Source organism: Euleptes europaea, unplaced genomic scaffold (assembly GCF_029931775.1).
Source record: "Euleptes europaea isolate rEulEur1 unplaced genomic scaffold, rEulEur1.hap1 H_4, whole genome shotgun sequence".
NCBI classification, from domain to species: domain Eukaryota; kingdom Metazoa; phylum Chordata; class Lepidosauria; order Squamata; family Sphaerodactylidae; genus Euleptes; species Euleptes europaea.
Window position 1 is genome coordinate 274,053 of NW_026612052.1, and position 19,886 is coordinate 293,938.

Below are 19,886 nucleotides of genomic sequence, written 5' to 3' on the forward strand. Positions count from 1 at the left end.
TTGAGGGACCATGTTAACGTGTACTGAAGCTGTAGGCACATGGAAAATGCATATAAACAGCAGCACACATGTTGGGAGCGTCACACATATCATGTGATCTGCTTTTGAATGGTAGGAATGCCAAAGCCAAAAGTCTGAACATGGAGATGGTGAAAGAAGGAACAAGCAACAATTCAAATGGGTTCACTACAACAACATTAGACTGATCACCAATGACAAGATAAATTATCCCAAGTTAACTCTGTTTTGACATAACATGTCTTCTAGAGTTAAGATTAGGTTTTAAGATTATAATATAACATTTTGGAAAAAAGATACAGCCGAGCAATCCTGCCCCAGAGGCCAAGATGGAGAAGATCTCCACAGCTACCATTGATTTTCCTTTAGTGCTCATGTAAGTGGGAACAAAGCACACCCAAACACTGCAAAACACCAACATGCTGAAGGAAATAAATTTGGCTTCATTAAAGCTATCAGGTAACTTCCTTGCTAAGAAAGCTACCAGAAAACTGACCATGGCTAAGAAGCCCATGTAGCAGAGAGCACAATAAAACATGGTGAGTGACCCTTCATGACACTGAATTATGATCTCTCTCCTTTCAGAATACATGTCTAACTCTGGGAAGGGAGGATTTCTTGCTATCCAGACAGTACAGACTCCCAGTTGAACAAGAGAACAGCCGAGGACAATGGAGTTTGTGACTCTTTTCCGCAGCCATTTCCTCATCTTGCTTCCTGGTTTGGTGGCCTCAAAAGCCAGAATCACAGTGATGGTTTTAGCCAACACAGCAGAAACTGCAACCGAGAAAACAAGAAGAAATGTTGTTTGTCGAAGAAGGCAGGTGACTTTGCTTGGCTGTCCAATAAAGAGCAAGGAGCAGAGGAAAGAAAGCAGGAGGGAGAGGAGGAGAATGTAGGTGATATCCCTGTTGTTGGCCTTGATGATTGGGGTGTCTTGATATTTAACAAATGTTACCAATATCAGGCTTGTGATGAGGGACAAACCAAGGGAGGAGAGAAAAAAAATAATCCCCAAAGGGTCATTGATTGAGAGGAAGTGTATGGTTTTTGGAATACACTGATCTTGTTTGTGGTTGGGATGCTTCTCATCTGGGCATTTGTCACAGTGACCTGCATCTTTAAAAAGAAAGGTAATCTGTCAATTATATATCCCACTCAACCTAATTAAAATCCAAATAAAATATGAACTTTATGAATGAATGAATGGTTTTATTTGAATTTAGACATAGGCCATTACAAACATATCAAGGATACCAATATGAACTTTATGAAGATTTCAGTAATACACAAGATGAATGAGTTTGGACTTGTGGTCATCATCACACTAGAGCCTCACTGCCTAGGTTACAAGTTTCTATAGAGCTATTATTATTGATATAAGTACACTGGTTGTGGAGAAACATGGGTGTTTTTGCTTTACATACCATGTTAGATGCTTTTGATGTTAGGAATATTGATGTTGTATAAACACTAAAGTTGAATGCTTTGTATACAACAGAGTGGCCATACTATGCAAGTTGGTTTGCTACATGACTCTGATATTGCATGACTTCCTATCACATGCTTGGAATTCATATGAAATTGACAGACCACTGATCTCTCCAGGTGAGTATTAGACAAATCACCTAATATTGAAGCCTTTAACTAGTTGGAAATTGAACCTGGAACCTTAGAAGGCTGAGTCACAATCTGAATTACTAGAGCCAGGGTTCCATACAGAGCCATCCTTAAAAATTCAAAATACTGATGATTCCTTACCTTCCCAAGGTATGCTACCGGTAGGGTTGCTAGTTCAAGGTTGGGAAATACCTGGAGATTTTGGGGGATGAACCTGAGGAGGGCGGAGTTTGGAGAGGGGAGGGACTTCAATGCCATAGAGTCCAATGGCCAAAGCAGCCATTTTCTCCAGGGGAACTGATCTCTGTCACCTGGAGATCATTTGTAAATAGCGGGAGATCTCCAGGCACCACCTGGAGGTTGGCATCCCTAGCTACTGGCTTCTGTCCCCTTGATCCTCACCTCCACAAACCATTAGAATGCATGAGATTAGCTTTATTTTGTTTTTTAAGGTAATTGTATAGGTTGACAGAAACTGTGACAGATTCCTTCAATAATTACTTCCTATTAAGTTTGTTTACTTCTTCTCAACTCCATAATGGATTAGGTGGTGTATGTTTGTAAAAGGAAAAAGTACCAACAGTGATGCTGTTTTGACAGTACACCTCTTATCTGTGGTGGCTTCCTATCAAAGAGATTAACAACATTTTCAATTGCCTACCTGACTGGTTTGAAATCATCCCCTCTGGACATTGAATACACTGATAGCAGCAAACTGGCTCCCCCTCCTGCTCCTTTTTTCTATACCCAGAATGGCATCTTTCAGAGCATACAGAGTGAGGCTGTGTCTGAACAGAAATGGAAGAGAAAGACTGTTGACAGATCAGCAGTGGCTGCTATAAGCAAATATTGAGCATGGAAAACTGGAAGTGATAAATAATGTAATACCGTCTTATCCTTGAGTCAAAGTTAGTTAGTTATTTGGTCCGGCATATCTTCCATAAGAATTCATGTCATCATAAGAGATATGGGAATCCCATCCTAGTCTAGGTATTATAAGTTAGCATTTATTTAATTTGATTTGATACAGAGCATTTCCCCATACCTTTATCTAGTGAAGAAAAGCAGCATATTTTATCTTCTAAGCCTGCTACACTCATATTTCATATGAGCTAGATGCTAACCACAGCTGACCCTGCTTAGCTTCCAAGATCTGATGACATCCAGGTCCAGGTTAGCCTGGACCATCCAGGTCAGGGCATGTCTCCATATACAGCCAAGCAATGTGACTACTGGTCTTAATTACATCAGCTGTATCCTCTCAGATTCATCTACCTGCTCATTATCCAATGTGATATTTGCTTCTGCTCTGTCTCTAATGGACAAACAGGTCAGTGACAATTCAGTCAATGAACACAACTCAGACATTACAATATCCAGAAACCAGTGGAAGTAATTTTCACTCTGTTAGGACACTCTGAAGTTGAAGACACACTGTTGTTAAAGAAGAATGAATTCCAAGTAGGAATCAAAGGTGGAGTTCAGTGTGAAATGACTAAACTGGAATTTATTTAGAGGTTTCACATTACTCCTCCCCTACACCCTTGGATCAAATTGAAACTTAGGACCTTTACCTAACTATAAGGTTAGCTTTCTTAGAAAAAACCAATAACTTCCCATTTACAACAAGAATTTAAAGTTGTGGATGATATCTGTTAAAAGATTTACAGAAACATGTGTTCAGAAATTTAGTCACTTGTTTCTATCAAGCTAATTTGACATCCCCACCTACAACCCCCTGCACAGAATTTGATTTTTTTAAAAGAAAGATTTCAACCGAACAAGTATTCTTCCTTTAATCCATTCTCTAACTTGCAAGTGTAATTGACTGGTTTTCCTCTGTCAAATGAAGACAGAAGATCAAGCAGTATTTATAAAGAAGCATGCCTGTGTTCAGTAGAGAAATAGAAGTGTGTGTCTGTGTGTCATTTCCAGTTTCCTTGTGCCATTTCTGTAAAATGTACATGCATTTCAAAAGTATTTCTGTGTCAGAAAATCAACACGACACAGACATCATAAGTACAAATGCTGTAGAAATTCTGTATGAAAACAAGGGAATCAGAGAGGCTTCTTATCCTCATGAAATGATTAGCGGGGAATTGTGGCATCCACTTGGACACAAGGCATACACCATAAGTGTGCAGTGAGAAAAGAAATCAGGGGAGATTGAATAGGAAAGCTCGTTGGATCTACCCTAGACTCAAAATAACCTACCTGATTGAATCCCTTGTTCCATGTGATTACATCATCTTTAATCAAAAATGCCTGCCTCATCCCAGCATGGGGGTCCATCCTTCCAACTTTCACTCGAGTAAAGGACTCATTGGGGAATACAATGCAATTCACAATGTCAAATCCAGTCACCCAGTCTTGGTTTTCATTAAAAGAGACTTCATCCCCAGCACTGTTGTTAAACCTGATGGTTCTCAAAAGATGGTGAAGCTGGATGTGTGGAGAAGATGAAAGAATTTGCCAGATTATGGGTCTTGCCACAAAAGTATCAGAGCCTTTTTACTGTGATATGTAAACTATAATGATTGGCTCAACCTTGCAAGTACTGAGTTCCCATTGTTTGGCCATTATCTCTTTACTTATCCTACATCTAATGATAGTTGTATGGATAAAATAGAATGGGGTCATGCATGCTTCCCTGCACTCTGTGAAAGAAAGATAAATAGTCTACTTATGCATGGTGTTTTATCTATACAACTCATTTGAAACTAAAGAATTCTTATTGTTTGGGAAGGTTTTGACAGGATAGAACATAAATGAAGGGGATCCTAGGTGATGTGTGATTGCTACACCTGGAACTTGATATCTTTTCTCCCCTAAATAAAAAGAACTCTAGACACTGATTTAAAGAGTGAAAATGATTCAGGTATGGAAAAGCATTTCTCCCATGCTAGCCTGAAACAGCACCTTGTGGTCAAACCTATAGGAAATCTCCATACTGTCTTGTGTGTTGTGTCTTACTGCTGGTTACCTGCCATTGTGGCATACTCCACAATTTCCATCTCTCCCTTTTTCTCAGCTTTCTCTGAACAAGCCTGGATGAGTACATTTCATCTAATGCATGAGCCACAACATGGACAGCACTGTAAGTGCTATAGCTTTGCCCTGTCATGCTAGTTTCAAACATGGCTCCTGGAAGCAGATCCATCAGTCTTGTCCAAGTGATGTGGACATCTAAGAAGTCCGGATAGGAATAATGAAGTTTTTCAATGGCACCCTTGTAAAAATCCTGGAGGAAGATGTCACCATTGGGATGTTGAGGATCCAGAGTCTCAAGAAAATCCCGGAATCCAGGCACTTCATTGGCATGAATTGTGAAAGACAAAGCACCATGAAAGGGTCTTAGAAACCAGACACTCTGAGAATTCACAGCTGTAAAATCCCACTGCGCGGTCATGACCCAAACCTTCCCAGTATAACCTCCTTTTTTACCTTGGTAAAATACATCTAGCCATACAGATAGCCATACTAGGATCCGTAAATCCCCATTTACGATAATCACATTGACTTTGCCCTCTGAGAACGAACTATTTATTTTTTCCATCTGCACCGAAAGACGTTTTTCAGTTCTTGTGAATGTTACTGAGATCCACTGAGTGAAAGCAGCACAAATGCCATGCTCAGTGAGTTGCACCATCATGCTCTGCACAAATGTTTCTCCACTGTCATCACCTGGAGCAACTAGGCCAATCCACTTCCATTGGAAATGCAGGAGGAGTTGGATTATTCCTTTATATTGTGACTCTTCATTTGGTACCATCCGATAGAAAAAAGGGAACTGGGTTTTATCACTCAGTGCTGGATCAAAGGAACCGTAACTGAGCTACAAGAGAAGAGAAGGGATCAGTCTGAACTTCTTATCAGAAATCCTCTTTAAAAAGAAGAACCCACTCCGGAGAAAGCTAGCCATACATAAACATTATTCACATAAGAAAAATAAATTAATTAATCACCATGATTCAGATGTTCAAACTGCTCATGCTGGCACAGATAATTTCCCTTTCATCGTACCCAGAAAACATTGAGGTGTTATTGGTGCACAAACATTTGCACACTCCTCAGAACAAAACCAGAATATGGGTTGGATCCAGTCAGATTTTTTTCACGCAGTATTCCCCTATAGCCCCTATTAAGAGCAGTGGTTTAGAGCAGTGGATAGGGTTGTTGGGAAAAAAATTCGGTAAAGTTCGGCTTCGGCAAAATTCAGCCCTTTTAAATTCGGGACGTGCTGAAGTCCAAACTCCCCTGTTTCGGATCCGTGAAATTTGGCGCTAGATCTGGAGTTCGGGGGAAAATTCGGCCCCCCGCGGGCCTTCACGGGGCTTCCATGAAGGCACGCGGGGGGGGCTCTTTAAACAGATCTGCGCCTCCCAGGAAACCAGGCAGGGCGGTCTTTAAAGGTGGGAAAAGGCAGGTTCGGGAAACGCCGAATCTGCTGAATTTATTCGGCGTTTGCCCGAACTCGCCGAATTCACCGCGTCCTTTTCCCGCCTTTTTTTTAAGTTCGGTTCCATCCAAACCGGAAACCGCCAAATCGGGGGAAATTCGGCAGTTTTTCGGTTCAGGACGAACCGAATCGACAGCCCTAGCGGTGGAGTCTGATCTGGAGAACCGGGTTTCATTCCCCACTCCTCCACACGAGCAGTGGAGGCTAATCTGGTGAACTGGATTTGTTTCCCCACTACTATACACGAAGCCAGCTGGGTGACCTTGGGCAAGTCATAGCTCTGATAGAGCTCTCTCAGCCCCACCTACCTCACAGGGAGTCTGTTGTGAGGAGGGGAAGGGAAGGTGATTGTTATCCGGTTTAAGTCTCCCTTAAGTGGGAGAGAAAGTTGGCATATAAAACCAACTCTTCTTCTTCTATTCCACACAGAGGTCCTGCAATCCCCAGCATAGACTTTTTTGGTGCACAGTGAAGGCACCTCATCCCTTTTTTAGCAGAGAAAAGCTGCTTAGGTCCCACCATAATTGTTCTGTAAAAGGTTGAAGCTTCAGTCCCCCACTATCTGTAGAAAAAAATGGTCTAGGGTTAGTTGGCTGAAATGACAAACATTGGAGAACTGATAACCACATAATAGATATCACTGAGATGGATTCTCAGCTGTATTGCCAATTGTTTATATAATACCAAATAAATGACAGGGTTTTCTTTAAGATGGTTGTTAACTAGTTGATACTACTCTCAATGGCTCAGTCATCAAACTAATACAGGGTAGCTTCACTCATTTATAACTGAAAATCCAATGTGTTGTCCTCCCCACAACATACACATGGATAATTTGTCTGTTCAGTCCAATTGTGTCTGTACGCCACTTCATTTATAGTAACATACATCCCATTGGGAACTAAATTGTATTCAATTTGTAAAATATTGGGGTTTGATCTTATAAACAGCCATGCAAGACTCTTTGTCTGCCTTTCCTCCTAGTAGCATATTGAAGAGCTGATGTAACTTCTTGAGGTCCCTCATGGACTAAATGTTTTGGCATTCCACAAGCTATCCACAAACTATATTACATAGAATTGTTCAGCATTTAATAAAGGCAATAGGACTGTATTCTTATGCAATAGTTCAAAAGGTGCTTTAATAAAAGGAACACTGCATATAGTATGATTTGTTCACTGTATGTATTAACATGCTCTCACTACATTGGTTCTTGTAGGTTATCCGGGCTGTGTAACCGTGGTCTTGGTATTTTCTTTCCTGACGTTTTGCCAGCAGCTGTGGCAGGCATCTTCAGAGGAGTAACACTGAAGGACAGTATCCTTCAGAGGGGTAACACTGAAGGACAGAGAGACACTGTCCTTCAGTGTTACTCCTCTGAAGATGCCTGCCACAGCTGCTGGCAAAACGTCAGGAAAGAAAATACCAAGACCACGGTTACACAGCCCGGATAACCTATAAGAACCAATGAACTCTGACCGTGAAAGCCTTCGACAATATCTCACTACATTGTTTTGAAACTTCGTATTTTCACTTTTTGGTACTGGGGCAGCCCATTCCTGAGGGGAAGGGCCATGCCACTTTCAATAGACAATTTCCCCCCCCCCCACTGAAGCTGAAACCTTGCCCTTACCTGCGAGCCCCTTGGAACCACTCCATAGTGTTCCATGGGGCAGGTAAGGGCAAAGGAGGTGGTCCCATGAAGACACTGGCAGGAGGTCAAGCTGGCATCCCAGGGCAAAATGGGGAGGCTGGCATGAGCACCCCAACTCTGGCATCCATGCTGCTCTGGGCGGTGCAAGTGGCCCAGGCTTTGGCGCAAGTGGCCAGATGCCGGCGCGGGCCCTTGCCCACCTCCTAAGCACTTTCGCCCTTCCAGCGTAGGAATGGGCTGTTAATGTATCAAATCTAATGCTTTTCCAGTTTTCTGTAACCCTAGTCCTATTACTTTGCTTATCAGATGTCTTCTATTGATTGCACTGACCCATGGCAATAAGCAGTCTTCCTTGAGTCTCAAAGAGAATAGCAGACTTTAAATAATATAATTGTAAAATAAATAATAAATACCTGTGGCAACTTGTAGATGTCTGTGATTTTTGACATCTGAATGGAGGTTTCAGAGTTGAGCCCCCCAACAATGGCCCACAGTTGTTCTTGTGTGCCACACCTATAATTAGGAGCCCATCTCCCTCGTTCACTCAGCAACTGCAGTGTGGTCGCGTAGGTCATTCTCCCGAAGTAGTAGTTGTCAGTTATGCGAAAACCCAGAGTGATGTTGGGTAAGAGCTCTGGATTATTGTTGATCTCATGGACAGCAAACACAAAGGCCAGGATATGCTGGTAGTTCTTTGGTAGCATCCTGCAATATGAATTGCACCAAAATTTCTAAAGTTGCCTCAGAATTGTAAACACCACACTTCAAAAGGAAAGACAACATGCTATTCTTCCCATTAAAAGAGATTTAGAGATCAAGAATGATGCCATTGTACTTAGTGGAAAGTGGGAATCAGATTGGGTGGTCTCATCCAGAGGGGAGGACAGGGGTCTCCCAAATCTCTTTCTAACAGATGTGTGTGTGTGTAAAGTGCCTTCAAGTCGCAGCCGACTTATGGCGACCCCTTTTTGGAGTTTTCATGGCAAGAGACTAACAGAGGTGGCTTGCCAGTGCCTTCCTCTGCACAGCAACCCTGGTATTCCTTGGTGGTCTCCCATCCAAATACTAATCAGGGCTGACCCTGCTTAGCTTCTGAGATCTGACGAGATCAGGCTAGCCTGGGCCATCCAGGTCAGGGCTTTCTAACAGATAGACATCCTATATCTCCATTTTAATATCAGATTTTAAAACTTCCTGTTTCATTTTTCACATACTTCTGTATTATTTTTCAACTACTTCTGAAAGAGCCAGCGTGGTGTAGTAGTTAAGAGCGGTGGACTCTAATTTGGAGAACCGGGTTGGTTTCCCCACTCCTACACATGAAGCCAGCTGGGTGACCTTGAGGTAGTCACAGTTCTCTTAGAGCTCTCTCAGCCTCACCTACCTCACAAGGTGTCTGTTGTGGGGAGAGGACGGGAAGGAGATTGTAAGCCAGTTTGATTCTCCTTAAAAAGGTAGAGAAAATCAGCATATAAAAACAAACTCTTCTTCTTCTACTGTTCAGACTCATGGTTGGTTCCAGCCAGCTTTGTCACCCAACTTTGTCCAATTCTCATATTTTACCACACACACCCCCATCTCATTTGATTTTTGTCCATGGAGGCTGCATCATCTTCCACACAACCTTTTTGGTGTTCAAATAACACCCCATCTTCCCTTTTTCATAAGTGGTTAAACTGGTTGGTTCCAACCCGTTCACCTCAGTGTAGCAGTGCCCTGCTTGAGTGCCAACCTTTGGTCCTATATGCCTTGATGAAATACCAGATAGCTGGGGCAGTCCAGGCACCAACACTTTCGTTACCAAGTTAAAACACCTGCACATTACAATGAATGGTATGAAGTGTTCTATGTTTAATTCAGTTCACACAAATTTCTAGGTTCACCTTGCATTTTTATAAACCGGCAACATTCCCTGAAATAAATTACGTTCTCCTCAACATATACTGTCTTAACCATAGTAACAGGACCAGTTTCCCTTTTATTTTCAGAATTTATTCCTAGAAGGATTGTACTACTCATTCACTGGTCTGCTTTATAAACAAGAAAAGGTATCAGATGAGAAGGATCTTGTAAGCTTTTTTTTTTCTGGTGAAAAGGTAGGTGTCCATTTTTGACCACCAAGAGGGCTATTTCAGAGATTGTAAAACCCACATTAACAAAAGTCATGTGAGACTGAGATCATAGTGGACAAGAAAATTAGGCAAGATCAAGCAGAAATACTGGAAGGATCCTACAGATCTATTGTTTCCTGGAAACTGATAAAAGCTAGCTAAAACAGAAGAGTTTCAGCAGTTGTATTCAGTGAGATACCATAATAATTTTTTTTGAACTGATCTCTAGGTGGTTAAGTTATGAAGATTTAAAATTGCATGGATAAGAGGTAAATGAAACTATGAATATTTCATATTCATGCGAATGAAAGTGGATATTATTTCAGTAAATTTCTATGAATTTATCTAAAGGGGGAAAAAAGATACCATATTGCATAATTTGTAGAGGAAAGACATGCTTACAGTTTTGTGAAAGTATCCACAACACCCAAAGGCTTCTGAAAAGTTGGAGGATCACAACCAGCAATATGTAGAGAGAAGCCACCACCAATGATAAAGTTCCCCATCCCATAATACTCAGGGAAAGGAGCAAGGCTATTTTTTACCACATGGGTTGCTGTTAGGTTTCTGGGAGAGGTGGTAGGAAGTAGGAGCAGCAGCCGAAAGAGCTGTATACTCATTCTGAAAACAAGCCAAATATCACATTTGCCTATAGACAAAATCTTCCTTTTGACTTCCAGAGAGAATTTCTCTCCTGCCAGAAGTAAAGACATCCTGGCTACATTTCTGCTTCCAAACTGCAATTCTAGTTGTTACCTCTTGATTACTTGGGCAAGTGAACCCATTAGCCTGAATGGTCTGAAGCGAACTGTGTTTTCTTCATGCTCCTTCAGTTTACCAGGGATGCAGTCAGACAAATGGAGATGTCAATAGCTGAACCAAGGCTCTCTTAAATACAAGCCAGATGTGCACTACCAGCTCTTCCAGAAACAGATAGGAAAGTTCAGACCAACAACATCCTCCCTGTTGCTTGCTCTAGTCAACCATGAAGTAGAACTGGCTTATTTAGAGATGTACAATGTTACTGGTTGTTGTTACTGGGAAAAAAATCTGATTTCGTAGTTGATCATAGTAAGGAATCAACCACCATTATTTCAGTAATTACAGGGTTGATAATTACCTATTTGTGATTGTAGTGCTAGGTACACTGACACAGTGGGAAACAAAACATGCATGCATGATCTCATCTGTATTATCTTCATGTTCCACTATGTGGTAGAAATGCAGAGTGCTGACTGTTCTAATATTTTATTGTGATTTGGATTTAGAGTTGATTTAACCTATTTTGGGTTATTTGGGTGTTCTTTCGTAAGCTGCCTTGAGCACATTTGGAGGAAAGGTGGAATACAAATATTTTTGGAGGAAAGGTGGAATACAAATTATATATTGAGAGGGTCATGTGTCCCTTATAATTTTCCCTATATAGGCCAGAATGACCCAAGTGACTGGCATTTCACAATAGACATACAGTAGGTACTCGCTTCAGCAGCATATATACTAAAATTGGAACAGTAGACATAGATCTAGTCTGAGAAGAGAGCCTAGAATGGTCCAGCTATCAGCCACTACAGTATCATAGCTAAAATGGCAAATTTGATACAGGCCTGTAATTATTTAAATTAGTGGGAATTATTTAGATTAAGCCAGAATGAAGAAGTTTATCTCTGCCTCCTTTAATAACGTAGGAATGCCATGTCGCCCATGACATATTTACAAGGGGATATAAAATATCTCTATGAATACCATGCTGTTTTTCTTCATTGGTATTACTTAGTTCAAGATGCAGCCTGTCCCCTGTGATTTGTGAGCATTGTGTCTCTTTTACTTGCTCACAAATCTTGTCATAGCATCTACCATTTTTTTTAAAGATTGAGATGGGCAGCCACTGGCTTGCATGCCAAGTAGCATCATGTCATGCCATTTTGTTCACCCTGACAGTTTTCTTACTCCATGTCACTAGCAGGAATGAGGTTGAGCAGAGAAATGGTCTGGCACTCAGGCCCTAACAGGTTGCCTAGCCCTGTTTTAGACAGTGAGTACCCAACAAAATGAAGACAGTTTTCTCCTCTTAGAGAAGATCATGTTCTTTGATTTATGATGGTTTATTTTAAGATCTTCCTTAGAACAGTACTCAGAAAAGGTTTGTAGAGATCTTTTCAAACCAATTCTTGTGCCTGATCCATGTGAACAAAACAATCTCCTGGTGATAAAAACACAATTTTTACATTGACATAATTAATTCACAAATGGAATACATGAATGCAGGAAATAAATCATTATTTAATGGTATGGGTAGAGACTGTTCCCTGTTGGCTGCCATTGTTTATGATAAGTATTTAGAGATTTGTGAAGTTCTTCAATATTCACAAAAGCCCAATGTTCACAGTAAAATGAAGCATCAGCTATTTGCTTTGACTAGATAATGAGATATTTGCTGTACCAATTCTCTTGTGAATCTTTTTTATTTGTTATGTGTTCTATGTTTTCACATAGAATAAATACTTAACTGATAAGTACCAAATATTGATTTGGGGGTAAAGTAGCTGAAATACTCAAAACATATCCCTACTGTTATCATATTATGTTGAAAGTTGTTTCATGGATTCATGGATGAATCAACAGCAGCATAAAGAGGATTTTGGAAGAAGTTGGATTATTATTTTGCTCGTTCTCCATTCCATTATACCTCCATTAGTAAAGCTGAAAACTCAAATATGTAAATAGAATGGAAAATATTACATGGACATACAAGAAATTGCTCTATTTTGTAGATTTTATTATAACCTAGATGGATCAAATTCACTTGGAAATCCCACATTTGTTTACAACTCTCTTTAAAGCTTTTTTAACCTCTTTGTTTCTTAGGCTGTAGATAAGGGGATTAATTAGAGGGGTTAAGACTGTGTAGAAGACAGAGAAAACCTTATCCACTTCTCGCAGAGCTTCTTTTTTTGGTAGTGCATATACGAATATCAACGAACCATAAAATATGGAAACTACGATGAGGTGAGAAGAACAGGTGGAAAAGGCCTTTTTTCTCCCATCTGAAGAAGGGATTTTTATAATGGCAGCAATGATACACATGTAAGACAGCATCGTCAGAAGACAAGAAGGAACAGTGTCTATGACAGAGACTGTGAGTCCCACCAGGGTCACCAGAGTTGTGTCACTGCATGACAGGTTAATCACTGGCATCAGTTCACAAAAGAAATGGTCAATTTCATGGGGGCCACAGTATTTCAGCTGGGACATCAAACTCAGTACTAAAGTCATAACTGTTATCCCACAAAGCCAAGATGCTGCTGTCATCAGAAAGCAGAGTCTTCTGCTCATTAGGGTTGCATATTGGAGGGGCTTGCATATTGCCAAATACCGATCATATGACATTGATGCCAGTAGGTAGCATTCTGCAACCACGAGTGTACCAAAGGAATACAGCTGGATGAAACAGCCCCCAATAGAAATGGTTCTGTCCCCTGTCAGAAGGCTAGCCAACACCCTGGGTAGAAGAGTTGAAGTGTAGAAGGTCTCCAAACAGGACAGGTTTCCAAGGAAGAAGTACATGGGAATGTGAAGGTGATGATCCATGATTACTAACACAATGATGATGAGGTTTCCAGCCATGGTCACACTGTAGATTATTAGGAAAACCAAGAAGAGAGGAATCTGAAGTTCAGGGGTATTCCCAAACCCCAGAAGGAGAAATGTAGTTATCGCTGTTTCATTGACTGTGTCAATATGCTCCATCGTTTCAATCACTGAAAGTGGATTAAAAAAAAAAAAAAAAAAAAAAAACATAAGGTCTACAAGTGAAAGACCCAAAGTCTAAAAGTGATTATACACTTAAATGTAATGTCGCAACCTCCTTCCCACAATTAATGCTGAGATTTATAAAATGTTATCCTGTGTTGTATCTGGGCATGGGGAAACCACTTCAAAGGCCTTTTTCTGCTATGAAGCTCATTGTGCGGCTATTACCTCATCTACAAGGCAATCACATTGTTACTTGATGACTACATTGAATAAAGATTTTGCTATTCATTGTTAGTGCTAAGCTACAAGATGGCTAGAAGGTACTGTTTGTTTATTTATGTAAGCCAAATGAAGCCAACTTCATTTGGCTTACATAATTTTCTTCTCCATTTTATCCTAACAGCCCTGTGAGGTAGATTAGGCTGACAGTGTGTGACTGATTTTGTCTAAACAAAGTCCCAGTCTGTAAGAGTTTCCTAGAGGAGTGGAATCTAACCTAGAAAACCCTCTGATCTGCAATCCTATTATCGATTCCCCACCACCCATATTCTGGCTTCAGCAGGGCACCCCAATTGTTCATGGAAATATTCTGAATAGAAAATAACAAAATACTCATATACATATGAAGACACAAGCTAAATACAAGCTGTAAGAATGCAAGCACTAGATTGGATCCAGACTACGTTGGCAATTGCCACCAATTCTACCTCCCCCTTCCACATACCCTTCATACCATTACTTGGGGTCCCTTATCCTCCAGGAGAAGCATTTCATGAAGACTGGTGGCCTACAGTGGGAGGAAGGATGCCTGAAAGGTTTATCCTGCTGCTGGAAAATGTTGCCTGGTTCCAACCCAACACTGCTTCATGAGTTGGATGCATTCAGCTTTTCATTCAGCCTCAGCCAATTGCTCTCTTTATTGCAGCCTCCATGACACAAAAAAGCAGATTTGTTGGTAGATTTGGTCTAGGAGCACAAAATGCAGGTCCCATGATCTGAAGAGTAACCTCTTTCCTTCTTTTTCCACAAGCAAAAAAGTAGTTGGATTTAACCCCTTGTGCAAAATATCAGGGCCCTGTGCAGGATAAATATTTACTGGTGGTGGTGGGGTTCTAAATTTACAAACTAGGGATGGAATGAAAACTCACTCAAATGTAATGTCCCCTCAAAGACTGCAGTATTGTCCTCCTCAAAATAAACCTGTTTTCGTATCTTCCGTGAGTTGGTGCTAGACAAGATATGGTTCTTAAAAAACAAATGTAACCATTATAAAAGACTTTCCCTCCCATCCTGGTATGAAAGCTCGGATTTCATAACAGTGTTCAATTTGGATTATTAAATAACATCTACTTTTCTGTGGATTTGCACTTGAATTGGAAAGTGGGTCATATTCACATAGACCTAGGGTACAATCTAGGTTACAAGTGATTAACATGGATAAATGAGGCTTTCTCTCGGAGGAAGCCCCTTCCACCAACTTCATTTGGTGGGATATTTTCACAGTCGATGTACATCATTGGATCCAGATGTATATATTTCCCCAGAGGTACCCTCTAAGAAATCACACAATCTTTAAGTAGAAACACATAAGGTATTAAATAAGATGCATGCTGTGTCATCAGAATAATCATGTAATAAAAACGTATACCATTAACCATCAGCTGGCAGAAATGAAGAATGGTTGAGAGGTAGGTCCATATAACTGCTGCACACTTGTCTTGCTATCATGTGGAATGACTAACATTTCCTTATGGAGACAGTCAAATCTTGCTATTTCACAAGGCCTCGTGCATTACAAAAGGGACACTTTATATAGAGGAGCAACAGACTGTACACAGAGAACAACCTCTTGACATTTTAAGGGGGAAAATTCAGAACAATTAGCAAATCCCCCTTCTAAAACATGTGATGCAATACTCATTAAGGCTTCAAAACACTCCTGCCTGTTATTTGGAACCTTTATTTAGAAAACCTATGTGCCACCTCTCCAGAGACCTGCCTGAGTGAGCTCTTGCAAGTGGAGTAATAAGGCGCTACATAATTTTTCAAGGATAATTAAACAAAAAAAAGTTGTTCCTTCTTTTTCATGCCACTCTGATAAAAAAACAACAACATGAGTACCCAAAGGAAACAGATAATAACACAAAAATAAATTTATTAACAAAATGAAGGAAATATAACAATATATTAATGATGAAGTGAGCTCTAACTCTAGAGAGCTTATACCCTCCAAATCTTGTTGGTCTCTATGGTGCTAATGGACTTGTATCTAGGTCTTCTACTGAAGACCACACAGCTACCCTCCTGAGAGTATGCTAATGAGTGAGATGTTCATTTCCTAAAATATTTAAATGAGAAAGATCCCGGATTTAACACCTGGACGTAGTATTACCACAATCCATAACAGTGCGGTGTAGTGGTTAAGGGATTCTCCACTCCTGTACATGAAGCCTGCTGGGTGATGTTGCGCTAGTCACAGCTCTCAGAAATCTCCTAGCCCCACCTACCTCCCAAAGTGCCTGTGGTGGGTGGTGGTGGTTGGAAGAGAAGGCAATTGTAAGCCACTTTGAGACTCCGTATGGCAGAGAAAATGGGGTATAAAAACCAATTATTTTTCTTATCTAGTGAATGCATTTTTTTAAGGAATTCTCTCTCCCCCCTCCCTTGGCTCTGTTTCATTACATATATTGAAGATCAAATACCTTTATTTATTTCTCTTATTTATAGCAATATTTATAGCCTACTTTTCTTGCTGCCATTCAAGGCAGATTACAAGGTATAAAAATCAGACTGCACAAGACTGCCTTGCACTGGTATATCCATGACTCACTTCATCCTTGCTGCTGGCAATTAGGCCTGTCCCTGAGGGCTGGAGAGCAGAGGTAATTAGATGCTCGTAGGAAGTTATATGCCCTGAGCTGGACAGCCCAGGTTAGCCCGATCCATCTGATCTTGGAAGCTAAGCAGAGTCAGCAGATAGACTGCTGAGCATGTCCCTGCAGCACTTACACTCACTATTGATCTGCTCCCGAGCCTACTTCATGGTGTTGGTTTTGCCATTTGATGCCCTACTGAGTATGTGAAGGACCATCTTCTTACATACTCTCCTTCTGAGAATTAAGATTACAAGGAGACGCTTTCCTGACCCACCAAAGAGACTCATCTGGTGGGCACACCAAAGAGGGACTTTTCGGTGGCAGCCCCACAGTTATAGAACATCCTCCCCAGGGAGGTCCTCATGGCCCCTCATATTTGATCTTCAGGAGGAAGTTGAAGATAGTTGTGCTTAGGACTGCATTTGATTGATTAAGGTTTATTGGCAATCCTAAATTGTTAACTTTAATGGGTTTTTATAATTGTGTGTGTGTTTTTTCAAATAATGTTTTATTTATATTGTAAACCACCTTGAATTCTGCAAGGGATAAAGGTGGCCAATCAATGCTTTAAATAAATACAATAAATGATATGTACGATGTGGAGCAGTTGTTAGAGTGTTGGATTAAGGTCAAGGAGATCCAGGTTTTTCCATGGAAACTTGCCGTGTGAACTTTGGCCAGCCTTGGTATTTCAGCCTAACCTACCTCACAGGGCTGGTATCCTGCATATAAACATGGAAGGAAGAAGTGAGTCACTACCTGTTTAGTCCATAGGGTTGCCAAGTCATCTTTTCTCATCAGCCGGAGTTCTTTTAGATCGAGTTGGGGGTATTGGTTCTGGGTTTATCCTGGGAGTGCTGATATTATGTAGGATGCTGTAGCTGCACGGGGATTGCTCTCCCCTTCCTGCTTCCATGTGCCGACTATCGGTCAACGATAGCCGGTTGATTGGCAAGCAATTGCCCACCATAACTGGGCAGTTGGGTACCTTATCAGTTTGGGAGAGACTGTTTTAATCAAGGGCAGAGCTATTCTCGCCTACTGTGTCCCCATAACTAGTTGTGTGTGTGTGTGTGTGTGTGTGTGTGTGTGTGTGTGTGTGTGTGAAGTGCCATAAAGTCACTGACAACTCATGGCGACTCAATAAACTAGTGGCTGTGGCTTTCTTTATAGAGGCAATCCATCTCATCGTGTGTCGTCCTCCTTTCCTATTACTTTCATTATTAATTATTGTCTTATAATATGACCAAAGTATGATAGTCTTAGTTTAGTGATTTTAGTTTCTAGAGAGAGTTCAAGATTGCTTTGAACTAGAAAGTAGGTTAGAGTCCAGGTTTCCGGCACTAAACACTCATTTTCCATAGCTGCAAACAGCTGCAGAAACTGATTAAAAGCAAAGGAGAGCCAAACTGAGCTGAAGAACACTGGCATGGTGGAAAGAGGGCCTCTTGTCTTCCCCTCCATGCTAATTTCCCAACCCTAATCCACCACAAATAACCCGGTGGAGGGGAGTTATCCCCCCTTTTTCCTGATTCATGGGCATAGAATAATCTCCTGGGGATAAACACACACAAAATGTACATTAAAGTAATTAATACTCAAAGGAATACATAAATGCAGGAAATAAAACCATGATACAATAGAATGTTCCCTGTTGACTGCCATTGTTTATGATAAATATTGAGAGATTTGTGAGCTATTTCGCTATGCACAAAAGCCCAGTGTTAACAATAAAATCAAGCATCAGCTATTTTCTTTGACTAGATAGTAAGATATTTGCTATCCCAATTACCATTTGGTGAATCCTCTTTATTGGTTATGCATTCTGTGTTTTCACACCAGTAACAAATACTTATCTAATAACTACAAAATACTGCTTTGGAAGAAAAAAGGAGCTGAAATACTGAGAACATATCCCTACAAATCCCTACAAACAAATCACTCAGAAATCCCACATTTGTTTACAACTCTCCTTAAAGCTTTTTTAACCTCTTTGTTTCTTAGGCTATAAATAAGGGGATTCAATAGAGGGGTTAAGACGGTGTAGAAGACTGAGAAGATATTGTCCACTTCTCTCAGAGTTTCTTTTTTGGGTAGGACATACACAAATATAAGTGAGCCATAAAATATGGAAACTACAATGAGGTGGGAAGAACAGGTGGAAAAGGCCTTTTCCCTCCCATTTGAAGATGGGATTTGTACAATTGCAGCTATGATACAAACATAAGACATCAAGGTCAGAAAACAAGGGGGAAAAGTATCTATGACAGAGACTGTGAGTCCCACCAGGGTCACCAGAGTCGTGTCACTGCATGATAGGCTAATCACTGGTGCCAGTTCACAAAAGAAATGGTCGATTTCATGGGGACCACAGAATTTCAGCTGAGACATCACACTCAATACTAAAGTCATAACTGCTGACCCCCAAAGCCAACATGCAGCTGACAACAGAAAGCAGAGTCTTCTGCTCATGAGGGTTGCATATTGGAGGGGCTTGCATATTGCCAAATACCGATCATATGACATAGATGCCAGTAGGTAGCATTCTGCAATCCCAACTATACCAAAGCAATAAAACTGGAATAGGCAGCCCTCAACAGAAATGGTTCTGTCCCCTGTCAGAAAGCTAGCCAACATCCTGGGCAGAAGAGTTGAAGTGTAGAAGGTCTCCAAACAGGACAAGTTCCCAAGGAAGAAGTACATGGGGATGTGAAGGTGAGGATCCATGATTACTAACACAATGATGATGATGTTTCCAGCCATGGTCAAGCAGTAGATTATTAGGAAAACCAAGAAGAGAGGAATCTGAAGTTCAGGGGCATTCCCAAATCCCAGAAGAATAAATGTGGTTATTGTTGTTTCATTGACTGTCTCAATAAGCTCCATAGTTTCAGTCACTGAAAGTGAATTAAAAAACAACAACATAAGGTCTCCAAGTGAAAGACCCAAAGCCTAAACATTATTATACACTTAAATATAATTTGGCACCCATCTTCCCACAATAAATGCAGAGATTTATAAAATATTATCATGTGTTTTATCTGGACATGGGAAAACGACCTCAAATGCCTTTTTTCTGTTATGAAGCTAATTGTGCAGCAATTATCCCATGTACAGTGAGGGAAAAAAGTATTTGATCCCCTGCTAAATTTGTCCATTTGCCCTCTGATGAAGACATGACCAGTCCTTAATTTTAATGGTAGATTTGTTGTAACTGTGAGAGACAAAATAACAACAGGAAAACCCCAGAAACCCAGAAGACAAAAGTCAGAGATTGATATGCATTATAATGAGTGAAATAAGTATTTCATCCCCTAACAACCAGCCAGATCCTAAACCTAACCCTAACCCTAACTCTAACCCTCAACCTCCTTGTAGTTGTGAGAGACAGAATA

At 40.7% G+C, this 19,886-nt stretch overlaps 3 protein-coding genes across 3 annotated transcripts; all 3 read right to left on the reverse strand.

Annotated features, from left to right (window-relative positions):
- Positions 1 to 235: 235 nt before the first annotated feature.
- On the reverse strand, positions 236 to 8,455 carry LOC130493005 (vomeronasal type-2 receptor 26-like). Its single transcript, XM_056866780.1, has 5 exons — positions 8,165 to 8,455; positions 4,622 to 5,473; positions 3,853 to 4,080; positions 2,300 to 2,426; positions 236 to 1,137 (listed from the first exon to the last, which is right to left on the reverse strand). Exons 1-5 carry the CDS (start codon positions 8,453 to 8,455, stop codon positions 236 to 238), a joined length of 2,400 nt encoding a protein of 799 aa, XP_056722758.1.
- Positions 8,456 to 12,661: 4,206 nt separating this feature from the next.
- On the reverse strand, positions 12,662 to 13,609 carry LOC130493007 (olfactory receptor 1020-like). The gene has a single exon (XM_056866781.1). The coding sequence runs from the start codon at positions 13,607 to 13,609 to the stop codon at positions 12,662 to 12,664; it is 948 nt and encodes a 315-aa protein (XP_056722759.1).
- A 4,820-nt stretch (positions 13,610 to 18,429) lies between these two features.
- Positions 18,430 to 19,350, reverse strand: LOC130493008 (olfactory receptor 6N1-like). Its single transcript, XM_056866782.1, has one exon. The coding sequence runs from the start codon at positions 19,252 to 19,254 to the stop codon at positions 18,430 to 18,432; it is 825 nt and encodes a 274-aa protein (XP_056722760.1). The 5' UTR covers positions 19,255 to 19,350.
- Positions 19,351 to 19,886: the final 536 nt, after the last annotated feature.